Raw genomic sequence first — 13,580 nt, forward strand, 5'->3', positions numbered from 1 at the left:
AACATCCAAACAAGATTTGGGTTGTTAAAACATTTTAAATTCCACATAGTCACTTTTCCCCCCCAATATTATTAATTTTAATCTTGGGGTGATTTAGTAGTCGATTGTTTTCAGACAACTGGTTGCTTATTTCTCTCACGCAATCTGGCAACACCGACCGTCCTCCTCCTCCTTGTTGTTGATGTATTATTTGTGTGCGTCTGCGCGGCGCCCAGCGGAGCGGAGGAGAGAGAGAGGTGGGCCTTGCAATGTTTTTTACCTCTGCTGACTTGACTCGAATGGAGGGTAAAGAAAAAATAGACGAGAAGAATTAGACAGAGAAGAAACAGAATAAAGGATAAGATAAAATAATCTTTTTTTTTTTACTTTTACTTTTGTCATTTAATTATAAACTTTGTATTTTTTTTCTTGTTGATCATAGAAGCTAACGTTAGCCGTTTTTAGCTTTACATTTAGCGCGTCGTACGTTAGATCGCCCCAGTACTTCCTTCCTTCCTGTTGTGTTCTCCTGGTGGCCGGCGGAGGGAGGTAGGCCACGAACCCCCGGACGAACCAACATTTTCTGAAGCTAAAGCTAAACCGTTTTAGCAAGCACATTTATCGTTTATTTTATTTTATGATCCTCGGTCCAGCAGCAGTAGTAGTAGTGGTGTCACCGTTGTTGTCCTCCATGTGGGTGAGCAGACTGGCTGCTGTTGTGTTGTCACACCACCACCACCACCATGGCGAGAAAAACAGTTAGCAGGAAAAGGAAGGCAGATCCCACCAGCAACAAGGAGCCACAACAACAGGTAGGCGGTTACACCACCATGCAATCCATCCAATGTGTTAGCACTAGCAGCTAGTCAGGCAGTCAGTAGGGCTAAGAATATTTTAGACTCTCGTAGATGTTTTGATCGATTCTGACATGAAATTTCAGTATCGATTAAAAAAAAAAAACATCTACGAGAGTCTAAAATCTTAGGCTACAGCCAGTGGTGTAAAGTAACTAAGTATATACTCAAGTACTGCACTTGAGTACACTTGATTTGTTTTATTTTTTATAGCTTTCTTGGACAGTATTTTTATTTCCAATATTCTGTAGTTTTACTTCTACTCCACTACACCTCAGAGGCAAATATTGATTGCACTTTCTCCACCACATTTTACAACGTCTCCACTACAGTTATTTGAAAACTACTACTAGTTAACTATGTATATTTTGATTATTATTACGGCATTACAAAACGTACATTATTAGCCACTTCTGACCTTTCCGGCCAATTGGGGGGGGGGGGGGGGGGAGCAAAGCTTGTAGATCTTCTATTTGAAAACATCTGCTATTTTCAAAACATTTGATTAACTTCTGAAATAGGACTTTCTGCATAATGAGTACTTTCGGTTCTTAAAGTACATTTATGTGCCAATTGTTTGCAATACCTTTGTAGTTAAGTACAGTTTGTAATGTCTTACTTGTAAGACAGTATTTCTGCAATGCAGTATTGATACTTTTACTTAAGTATGTGTAAATGTGAGTACATTTTCCACCACTGCTGGTGGAGCATGCTAAGCTAACCACGGGTAACTAACTATGCCGACGTGGAATAAGATAGCGTTCAAATAACGTTAATGTAACAATAACGACAATATCAACGTATATTGTTTTGCGTTCGGAAACCGAGCCGTCCTCCACGGCACCGTCGGCACGAACGCAAAATGGTCCGTTGTGGAGTGGACGTTGGTGGGTCGGTCGACCAACGGACAGCTGGCTCACACTGGTTCTTAGCTTATAGCTAGGCTAACGCGAAGTAACATTAATAATAAACACCCAGTTTTATCGTTATTATTTCGAAATACATCTCATTCTAAATGCGTTAACTGGAAGTTGTACTAAAAGTGCACCTATAGTCGGTCAACACGATGCGATCGTTTTGACCGTTAAACGTGCATTTTGTATTGGATTAAAACGGCGGTTAACGCTATTAGCTTGCCTGTATATTTTGTTGACGTGAAAAAAAATAACATGGACATTTTTAAGTGCAGAAATGTAGTTTGGTACAACTGAAAGGAACGAATTTTAAGTGTGGTGTTTTCATTTGAATGGAGGAGTGAGTGAATGTGGTTGAAAGCATGAGGCCTCAATTCTGACGCCAAACTACGGCGATGATAATAAATGCCCTGACAGGTGACCTGGCCGCAAATGGACTGCATTCACAGTTAGTATTTCCAGTAAAATCCTCACTGTTGAATTTACTCTGTGTACAACTAACTGTAACAATGTTACAGTAACATTGTTACAAATGGATACATTAACCCACATGCCACACACACAATTTACAATTTAGGCATTTAGCAGACCAAATCCAGAGAGATTTACAGTAAGCAAGAACAACACATGGTAATACGTCAAATACATAAATAGCCATCAAGAATCATGAGAAATCTAATATCCTAACATCTGTCTAAAGTCCTATTCATAGTCTGGATTTTCAGTGGTGAGGTGACCACCGCTCTCACCACCGGAGCTGAAATAACGTTGAGCGGTGGTGAGTAAAAACAGAGAGAAGGGCTGGAGCGGTGGCGGTGGTTTGCTCTTCACCGCAGCTCGTGACGTCATGTTGTAGTTCGGTGGTCACCTAACGACCGAAAATACAGACTATGTATGAGCCGTAACAGTAGAATATCTGTACAGTGAAGCTATGAGTATACATTATAGAGTGCTATGCTATGTATGTCTACATACAATGCTATCTAAATTACATAAGTTTAGCCGTTGCATATGCCTGTAAGGTCGTCGAGGTTAGTGCAAGTGCTGCACACGCACACAGGAAATGCAGGAAAGCATGCAAGGAAGCCGCCAGCCTGATCATCGGAAGCAGTTAGGCGCGATTCATATTCCTATTTTAGAGCCGAATAAAAGTCACTCACTGTCAGTCATCAAAGCCAAGGTCAATTGATACTGACGCTGTTAAGATAAGGTGAGGCACATTGGACAGGACTACCATTCTATTCAAGATTTTACTTATTTATATGTTGTAGGACAGCATGGTCATTAGTTGTGAATTGACATTACAACAATGTCATAGAGTGGCTGAGAAAATTGTTTCTTCCACCTCCTCCAACGTCCAGTCCCCTCCCACTCCAACCTCCTTCAGGAGGTTTCTCTTACGCCGGGGCTCCACCGGGCGCCTCACGCGTGCGTGCGTGCGTCAACAAACGAACCGGGGCAGTTTTAATGCAGTCATGCAATGCGGGCAGTGGAGCCACCCTTTATTGATTAAAAAGGGAACATTCCCTGGCGGTGACGGAGACGCGACGCTGACGCGCCTGGTGGAGCCCCGTTGTTAGGCTGCCCCTGTGGAATGCACTGCCCAATACTATCAATCCTTCAAAACCGCCCTCAATCCCCCCCCCCCCCCCCCCCCCCAGTTATTGGGTACTCTGTCAGATACCACCCTCAAGTACTCGGAACCGGCCCCGATACTCTGACCCAACGGGAGCAAGTCTGACCCAACACTGCAGCAAATCGTACAGCAAATATACTCGTACTATATTTGAGGTATTATTACAATAATGCATAATATCCTTTGCCTTGGTTTTCCCATTACACCTACAGTCTTTCTCACAGCTGGCACACAGAATGCTGTGCAAGAGTTCCTATCAACAGATAGGAACTCTTGCCAGTTCAGAAATATAGATGGGAGAGCTACACTGTGGGATGTGACAAATGATTATGGGCCAAGGCTTTGACCTTTGGCTGTTGGTGATAGGAGTGCAGCTGTTACCCAAAAAGCTTTGGCTGTTTCAAGATGTTTGGTGGTGTGGTGAGTCAATCCAATAGACCCATTTAGAGTTCAGTAATCGCTTTCATATAAAATATTGCTATTTTTACAGCATTTGATTGTGCGCCATACACCGTACAAATGGAACTCATGGGGCCTTTGTGATTCAATGAGCACTTGTGATTTTACTGTGTAGGTAGGTATACAGTTGGCATTCTTATCACCCCCTTATCAAAGGGGTTTTTACATTTGTGAGTCAGCGTGGATGAGCAGTGCAGCGCCCTCTGCAAATCTGACAGGCATTTAAGCTTATGCTGCCAACTTAAAACATATTACAATGTTATAGGTTAGATGCTTAAAGGAGCACTTCGACCATGTTCATTTTTAATATAATAATTAGTCCTCAATAATGCTCATTATGAGACAGAATAATTTCTGCTTACCCACTCTGTGTCTCATTATTGGGCTTCAGAAATGTCATACCTGTGCCGGTGCTCTATGACACATTGGGGAGTTTTTGTCCAACAAGACCTCAGTGGGAGATCAGATCAGGCCAGGGATATGTCCGGTATGACACAGCCAACCATTAATATAATGATGCCAACAGAGAGTGTTGAACTTGGCAGCTATCCAGTGCCTTTCTCTGCAACATATTCCATTTCAATACATAGATGGTTGGCAAACCATGATTGTAGATTTCTTTCCCTTTTTTCCCCCCTAATGTGATTGTTGACATTTATTGTGTCCATGTGCATCTGAAGCTGCCACCCACAATTTACAAATGGTCATTGGTGGCCTGGGGGGGACATACAAACCCTTCATATAGGGCCACGCCACTAGGAGGGAACATTGCAGGGACAGTCATTTCGTCTGTGTTAAATTAATATCCAAAAAAGTATTCCAATCATGATGAACATTTTTGGCGTGATTTGTGTAGGTTATTGAATACCTGCTAACTCTTGGGGCAAACCCTGCAGCAGAGTTCAATTGTGCCCAGATACGTACGTAGCGATAGATCATGTGGTGCGCTGCATACTGTTACACACCAGAGAAAGTGTGCAACATTATTATGAGCATCATTTTCAGCTGTCATTTAAGCACCCGATCATTTTTACCCTGTGATTGACGAGACACACCCGTTTCATTTATCGTACGTGAACCCTGCAGTGAGATTATTTCTGCAGTCTGTGGGATCTGCGCTGGTTTTTACGTAAGATTGTTAAATGGTAATTGAGGGACATTGTGTTGTTTACCCGCAGCTGTCCAATCTTCTATGTCAACATGTCCTGTGTCCTCCTCCTTCATATACCCAGTCACGCAATTCTTGAGATAGTTGAGATCCTTTCCTGAGGAAGGGTCTGTGAAGGTGTGTGTGTGTGTGTGTGTAAGCTGTGATCCTTCTTTGACCTATTTGGCTCCTTGAATCTGGGTCACTGAACTGGGAGGACGGGCTCTGGGGGATGGGCCTGGCTCGTAAAGAGTTCAGAACATTAAAGGTGAGGGAGGGTAAAATTTCAAAGATGGAAATGATGAGACTTGACATAATGTATTTGTTGTGTGTGTAGTAGAGACTGACACGGGATTGGATTTTCACTCCTGTCCCATCCCACACCCAAAAAATACCAACCCAGTAAAAAAAATCCCATCCCGTCCCACTCCTTCAAGGTTCAAGGTTAGCTTTATTGTCCCTTGCGGGAAATTGGTTTGCAGACAGATAATAGTAAACAAAACAAAACAAAAACACAACAAACGGACTAACACCTAAGAACAGGGCACTAGAGACAGAGAATTCATGACATTCACTCCTGGTAGATTGACTCCCATCCCACTCCTGTTGTTTTCTTGTTTTGTTTTAATTAAGTAATATACATTATACAGCTTCATTAGGAAAGGCAATGTATTTTGTGTTCTTAATACTGTTTCATGCAGTTTTAATTCAAAATATCTGGTACCAGTTAATCTGTGGTAATATATTAATATTGAGGCTAATTGGTGTCATTCTCGCTCCTGCCCGCTTCCGTTGACTTTTCATTCCCACCCCGTCCAAATGAATCCTGGGATTAATACACATTTTAATCCCATCCCGCGGGAATCCCAAACTAATGTCAGCCTCTCTACTTTGAAGTCAAGGGATCATGCGTCATAGTGTTTGGAATTGGATGAGCTATGGGAATCTCAAGAAGGGGTTTATAGATGTGCATAATGTGAGGATGAATGGTCATATGAGCAACTGTAGCTAGCCATGGCCAGACTAATATCACTGCTTAGATATTAGTCTGGAAATTCGGTGTGGACGATTAATTTACAAGGCCGGTCACAAACGGATTCAAAGTTAAACAAAAAATGTCCCAATTGGAGTAGATTTGTTTATTAACAAATTGAATTGAAGTCTGATTAACTGTTGAAACTTGAAAGTACTCTAATATCGGCCAGAATGTCAATATTGTGTATCCCTAATTTTAGCTTTACAGTAATGGCACAAATCAAATATTAGGCCATTTTGTATTAGAAAATGTTTTGCTCCTGGATTTGGCATTCTAGTTCTGCGCTTTGCCTGCACAAAACGACCAAGAAGACCTCGGCTCGATATCCCCTCACCTTTTGTCTTTTTCTTTTCTCTCAGTTGGGCTGGTGTCAAGCGCCTCACAAGCGGAGCCGCGTCTCTTCATCGTCCCGTCATGCCCAGCAGTGGTGGCGCAGTCGGCGCTCTGTGGTGTGTGCCCTCCGTGGCCGCGAGTTCCGGCCTCAGCAGCAGCACGAGCTGTGCCTCCAGCAGAGCCTGCGGGGGTTCGCCGCAGGCAGACTCCCCGGCATCCTCAAGGAGAGGGAGTTCTCCCTGGGGAGACTCAACAAAGTGTTCGCCTCACAGTGGCTCAACCACCGACATGTGGTCTGTGGGACCAAATGCAACACGGTGAGGAGTAGGACTGGGCAATTAACCTCAAACCTATCGAAAACCGACATTTAGGACTAATATCCAACTCAATCTTGCTCATGTAGGTTAATTGATTGATTGATGGGGGGGTGGATATATTTCGTTCTCATCAATGAATAAAAATGAAAGAAAAAAAATACAAATCTATTTTGTTATCAACTAAATCAATTAGTCTGATAACCACTGTATCAGCCCTGTATAACCCTGTATTATACTTTGTATTTCATTTTTTAAATAATCGTTCATTAATCATGATTGAAGCAAAAGTTTGTAATAATCGTGATATTAATTTGAAGTCATATCGTTCTGCTAAGGAGAGATTCTACACAAGCTATTCTCAGATAGATGCCCCTAAGGCTGTTTGCAACCCTTCAGACTAGAGTATGCTGATGTGGCTGGTATGCCAGGTTATTGTCCCAGTTTGTTTAGGAGCCATGATTCATGGATCTCAATTGTAAACATTACATAATGGCCACATAGCATAAGCATAGTAGCACAGTGTAGTACACCTGAGGCCCTATTTCTGTCAGTGCCTTACCCCTTATACCTAAACTTCTTTGCTTTTTTATTTATTATTATTATGTTTTTTTGAAAAACATTTTTAAAATTGTTCAATTAGTCGATCTACATTGACACGTTGTGAGCTTGTAGATTGGCTATTTAAATGTTTTGGTGAAATGGTAAAAAGAAAAAAAAGGCAAAGAAGTTTGGCCATAAGGGATAAGCCACCAGCGAAAATAGGCCCACTGGTCTCTGGCATTTTGCTTCAGGCAGAAGAAAAGATTGAACTGGATTTAAATCAGGGAGTTTAGATTAGAAGCTGTACAGGTAATGGCTTGTAATTGTTAGAGGCAAGATTGTCCGTAGATTTTCTTCTGTAACATTCAACCGCTTTCGAATCGCTATTTTCAAGCTGAAAATGTGAAACTTTTGTTGCGAACAGTTTTTTTTAAATAGTTAAACGTCAACTAATGTCCTCCTTTCTCGTGTCTGCAGCTTTTCTTTGCAGACGTCCTGTCGGGGGATATAACGTGCATTCCCATGCTGAAGGACAGAGAGTCCCGTGGTGGAGCTTCTGGACATGTGGGTGCGATGGCAGGAGGTCATTTTCTCACCACAGGGAGCCCTCGCGCCAGGATGGACCAGCAGGGCTGTGGGATCCATGCCATTGAGCTCAACCCCTCCAGAACACTACTGGCCACTGGAGGAGACAACCCTAACAGTCTGGCTGTCTACAGGCTGCCTACACTGGACCCTGTGTGTGTCGGGGATGTAAGTTTAGCTTTTCTTTTTCTTTTTTCTGAGGTTTCAGTAAAGAATCTCTTGTGTTGACTTTTATATAGCTCTCTGGATTGGCAATCATATGTTTTAAGTTTGCATTTCACTAAGCGTTTAAATTCAGATCCACAAAAAGATCTTGAATTCCAGTTGAATTGTTTAGTTCGTTTCAGAGGAGATTATTAGCAATAATTTCACGTACAGAACTAGTATCATGCAGAGGGGAAAATAATTGGGCCAGTGAAAGCAATGCTGAAGTGGAACGGTAGCATGAACTATTGTTCTGGAGATGCTTCCAGTGCCGCTGGAAATCTTCTCTCTCTCCATCTCTTTATTTTTATTTTTTTTCAACCAGTTATCTCTTTACCAGGGTTGTGTCTCTTCTTTCAGGAAGGCCACAATGACTGGATCTTCTCTATTGCATGGATCAGTGACAGTATGGCTGTGTCGGGTAAGTAACTTGGAAACGATTGATCCTAAGATACTTTGTTGTGATAGGGTTCTGTGATGGTATGGAATTTGTATTACTGGGGTGAAAAAAGCTGAACCTGGCGGGTTTCAACATTGATAGATAGACCACAGGAGTAATAAATTATCATAGCAATACTGCATTGGGCAGTTCATTTTTAAATCCCACTAACCTCTGTAGCCAGGTTCTTTGTCGTCCATGTTATCTCGACTTTATAAGTGCAGTTATTTCCTTACAGCAGCAAGGGTAAACAAAATCCATGATGGCTAGTAAACCTTTAATGCGATCATGTTAAACATTTTGCTCACGCAGCAGATGTTGTTGTTCTCACAAGCATATTGCCTCATCCAAATGTCATGCGCTGCCCCACGTCGCCTGTCACAAAGCCTGATTGTGGCAGAACATTAGCACAGCAGATGGATTCATTTTCCTAGGTAATAATCTGGTGTCTTGTTTGTGTGATCTAGGGTCCAGGGATGGCTCCATGGGCCTGTGGGAGGTGACGGACGAGGTACTGAGCAAGGCAGAGCAGAGTCAGAGTGAGGAGGGAGTTCCCTGCTACTCCCACATCTCGCACCGTGCCCTCAAGGACATCCCCAAGGAGTACACCAACCCATACAACTGTAAGGTCCGCGCTCTGGCCTTCAACAACAACCACAAGGTGAGGCTTCATGCCCCATTTATACTTTCACATTGTGTCGTGCAACGAAAATGGCAAACCTATAAGCTCACAATGCATTGCAGTGTAACCGCTTTGTGAGCCGCTTAGTGAGCCCCATGAAAGTCCAAGTTTATTGTGCCATTTTCAGCATCGTCTGATAAACTTATGGACAGACTAACATACTGTACACATACAGTGCATCCATAATACGTCTGTATTACAGACGTATTGTCTGTAATAAATAAAATACTCAGTATTGTAATTAGTAATTATTGGCATCTAATGGAATTAATGGAAGCCTTCCATATTTTGTTCCTTCTCAGGAGCTTGGTGCTGTTTCCTTGGATGGCTATTTCCATCTCTGGAAGGCTGAGCTGAACCTGTGCAAGGTATGTCAGCGCAGAAATTCAACAGTAGACCCATGTGTTGAGGTTGTGTGAAAGTGTCCTCTCTTTATTCATATGCACTAATCTCAGCAATCTGTACTGTTTTACTCTTCACATTTTGTCGTCGATAGCTGCTGTCCACCAAGCTGCCTCACTGCAAAGAGAATGTGTGTCTGGCTTATGGACAGGACTGGTCGGTTTATGCTGTGGGCTCACAAGCCCACGTCTCCTTCCTCGATCCACGGCAGCCCACACAAAATATTAAGTCCGTCAACTCCAGAGAGAGGGGTAGCGGTGAGTATTCTACAGGTATTCACTAGAACGTGCACTTCACATGATACTGTATTTTACATCACAACTGGCTTAAATAGATAGACCCTGACTTCCGAGGGGAATTCAATTGTCATCAATAACTCTCATAGTATCTCTAATTGTTCATGATTAATCTCACATTTAATCACATGTGGAAATTCCTGTACTTTGATCTAAAACACTTTAATAGAAATCTTGTTTTCTCAAAATGCAGCCTGAATTGATGGCTACAAGAGACTGGGCAGGCATGCAGCACATGTGCACATTCATAGATTGTAGCCCTAGCTAATTTGTTGGCACTTTAATCACCAGCATGTTTGTCTCTCTAAATTTAAAAGTAAATGTTTGTGTACTTGTGATATTTAAATTGATATAAACGGTTTTCTTCCCCATAAGAACTGTCTAAAAGGTTTCAGCCATCGGGATACCATTTCCTCTACTGTGACTTACTCAGTTTTACACAACAGTGCAGAAAGCCCAAAAGACTACCGGCTGCTTGGAGAGCGCAAAAGTTATTGCATGCAAATAATATCAAAATAATGATTCGTTTCACCATACAACATGCAGGCCCACAAGCCCATATGAGCTTGTTGACAAAACAATTCATATCTTTTTTGAAAATGGTTGATAGTGACTATACATAATAGTTTTTGTTAGTTTTTTCCTCTTTCCTTTTTTTTAGTGGTGCAACCACTCCAAGGAACAGCAATGTCCGTGTTCACCTGTGTCCGCCTATGTGACGTTAACCCACCCATGCATGTGACTGTGAGCACCAGTATGACTATTAGTACCAGTAGGGGCGCTGTTGTGCCAGAAACAGAGATGAGAGAGGGAGAGAGAGAGGGGAGTTGCACCACTCGGTTCACACGGGTGTGATTTTTCAAATACATGTAACATGAAGTCGCCAGTTGGCTGGCAGGCTGAACCAGACTTTGGGGAGCTTATCGCCATATTTGGGCATATCTGTCCAGATAGACGGACAACTTTTCTTGACCACAATTTGCGACTGTCTTCCCACTGTGGCAGGCTGTAGCTCTGTGGAGAAATTTTCTATTGAGAGATCACATTTTCTATTGACTCTTAACAATTTGCAGGCAGACAATTTCATCTGAAAATGTTGTACAAAGGTCTCTATAACTTTTGCTTTTACCTCTGTTTTTCCAGGGATCCGCTCTGTCAGCTTCTATGAACACATAGTGACAGTAGGGACAGGTCAAGGCTCCCTACTCTTCTATGACATCCGAGCCCATAGATTCCTGGAGAACCCTTTGAGTCCAGCCGGTGGGTACAGGCAACGTCCAGGAGAGGGCATCCTCAAGCTCACTACAGGCAAGGGCTGGCTGGTATGTAGAACTTCTTCCTTGGTGTGTGAGAAACTTTATGAGAAAACGGCATTGGGCATACAAATGACTCAAGAACAGTATAAAAACACTTAGTCATAAATTATCTGTATTGCTTTCATTTCAATGTGTGCAATTTATCACAGCCTGACATAAATGTATGTTATATTCAGGAAAACGGATGTAATTTTTTCTCTTTCATTCCCTTTCCCATTCCCTCCTATCCACTCCACTGCCTTTCAGAATCACGATGAGACGTGGAGGAGTTACTTCTCAGACATCCACTCCTTCCCCAACGCGGTGTACACTCACTGTTATGATGACTCCGGCACCAAGCTATTCGTGGCTGGCGGGCCGCTCTGCTCCGGCCTGCATGGCAACTACGCAGGACTCTGGAGCTAGCCTTGTCTCTCCTCTGTCTCGCTGTCACCTCCTTCTCACTTGGCTTCGACTTCATTGTTTGTGTATATTGACTGTCGTGTCATCTCTCCTGCATCAATTCCCCAGTCGTGGACTCAGGCGCATGATATTGCACCCACTCGCCCACCGGCCCCACCTGATCACAGATTGCATTGTTTCTCTTGTCCTTGTACACATTAAGCCCTTTGTTTCCCTCACCTCTGCTGTTCATTTCCTCTGTATAGTTGTATAGATAATTAACAAGTGCAGCTAAGAAGCTGCACGATCTGCCACTGAGAAACTACAAAAATGGTTTCTAAAACACAGACAAATAAAGTTAATACTTTTTTTGGGGGTTGGGGGAGGTTCAATAATTATGCTGAGCTTGCAGGGACTGAACTATGATTGATGTTTTTCCTTTGTATGTGAGGGTTTTCCTGCAGATTTCATCCACGATGACTGACATGGTGTCTTTGTTATAAACTTATGTAAAACCTCTCCTGACAGTTCCCCTTTAATTTTCACGCACCACAATGGACGGCAAAACGAGAAAGGGAAAACGAGAGAGGAGTTGGAATGAACAGTTGAGTTGATTTGTTTTGAAGCACTCGATGGGAGTGCAGTCAGACCCCTCCTGTAAGACACCTGATCATTGGCTGTAATGGGAGTGCAGTCAGACCCCTCCTGTAAGACACCTGATCATTGGCTGTAATGTGCTATGCTGGTCATGAAGAGTGACTGCAGAGAGAACTTCTCTCTAATCAGAAGCAAGGCGAGGAGGAATGCCTACCCAATCAAAAGGCGACCGTGTGTTCTTTTTTTTTTCTTCTCACTGAAACTATGTAAAAGAATAACTACTTAGGTTTGCTGAATGCAATGTAGGTATTCTCCTGCAAATAATCCTGACAAATGTATTTTTTTATTTTCTTGATTCTGATTGTGTGATTTGATTAACTTGCCCCATGTTTGATGATATTCATATGTTTTATTATTTATTTTCCCCCTCTTATTGTGGCCCACAACTTCACTAATGGATGCATTTCCTCCTTGTCCTTTGATGTCCTTGTTCTTCACTCATAGGACTTGTTTATTTCTGTTTATTCCAAGCGCAGATCTTGGGCTCAAGTCCTGACATTTGTGATTGTTAAACATTGCCAGAGAAGTTCTGTTTTTATGTAATATATCACGGATTTGAACTAACATTGTGGCCTTTGGGTAATGGGTAGAATACCCAAAGTCTTCCTCCACTCCTTGACCCCTTCTATACAATTAAATCTTAGTCACCTTGCCTTGCCCGATAAATCTTCTGCCATTTTCAGACAGATACAAGGGAGGTGAACACAAGCTTTTTGGGCTCCACCTTGGAGCTGGTTTCCATTGCAAGTACTTGTGATTGTTAGTTCTTAACACACATTTTCCTTCATTTGTATCAAGAGTTGAGTGGTAGAGCCAGTGTCCTGGGGTTGGCAGAGGTGTGAGAGACCTGTGTTGTTTTTGCCTTCCTCAAGTCTTTCTGTGAAAGGCTGCCACAGGCTAACATAGTTTTGCTTTTCTACATGGAACTTTTATCCACAATTTTAACATCAATCCTCGAAAGGAAAACCCATTAACAACCACCAAATTGGAACAAATTACCATCAATTTTAGGGTGTGTTTTATATATAAATGTGTATGTATATGTATGTGTAATAATGCATAGGGACAGATGCATACATTTTTATGTATATGTTTGAGGAAGTGTGTGGACTGACCTTGTGTTCGGTGGTGCCCTCTTTTTTATACATGCCTCATGAATGTTTTTACAAAATTACTGAGTATGAGGATATTGTATAATACCAACATCCAAAAACCAACCTATTAAAAAAAGGAAATGTTAATAATGATAAAATAAAGTATATTGATGTAACATTTCTCCTTTGTTTTTATGCACATCGTTAAACCCCACTTTAAAGATGACGAGCCTAATTTAAGCGTATTGTATGCTTTCCCACGTGATGGTGTCGCACGCCTAGAATAGATCTAAACAGCTCTCTGATCTA

The 13,580-nt window shown here is 42.2% G+C and overlaps 1 protein-coding gene across 2 annotated transcripts; it reads left to right on the forward strand.

Moving 5' to 3' along the window:
* The first annotated feature begins 208 nt into the window (after positions 1 to 208).
* Positions 209 to 13,412, forward strand: dcaf12 (DDB1 and CUL4 associated factor 12). Of its 2 annotated transcripts, none has more exons than XM_083771501.1 (9): positions 209 to 791; positions 6,385 to 6,675; positions 7,693 to 7,968; positions 8,365 to 8,425; positions 8,911 to 9,104; positions 9,428 to 9,493; positions 9,622 to 9,799; positions 10,967 to 11,145; positions 11,386 to 13,412. In XM_083771501.1, the coding sequence occupies exons 1-9, from the start codon at positions 723 to 725 to the stop codon at positions 11,542 to 11,544; spliced, it is 1,473 nt and encodes a 490-aa protein (XP_083627627.1). In that variant the 5' UTR covers positions 209 to 722; the 3' UTR covers positions 11,545 to 13,412. The 2 variants fall into 2 exon arrangements, with proteins under 2 accessions (XP_083627627.1, XP_083627628.1); XM_083771502.1 differs by having other exon boundaries at positions 9,622 to 9,784.
* Positions 13,413 to 13,580: the final 168 nt, after the last annotated feature.

This window comes from Protomyctophum parallelum (assembly GCF_964188405.1).
Source record: "Protomyctophum parallelum genome assembly, chromosome: 8".
NCBI lineage: Eukaryota > Metazoa > Chordata > Actinopteri > Myctophiformes > Myctophidae > Protomyctophum > Protomyctophum parallelum.

Excerpts from the sequence above, each read along its gene's own strand:
- dcaf12 (XM_083771501.1), top strand. The coding sequence starts at position 723 with ATGGCGAGAAAAACAGTTAGCAGGAAAAGGAAGGCAGATCCCACCAGC. Across the intron at positions 7,969-8,364 it reads ACCCTGTGTGTGTCGGGGAT|GAAGGCCACAATGACTGGAT; the intron begins GTAAGTTTAGCT and ends CTCTTCTTTCAG. Across the intron at positions 9,105-9,427 it reads CCTTCAACAACAACCACAAG|GAGCTTGGTGCTGTTTCCTT; the intron begins GTGAGGCTTCAT and ends GTTCCTTCTCAG.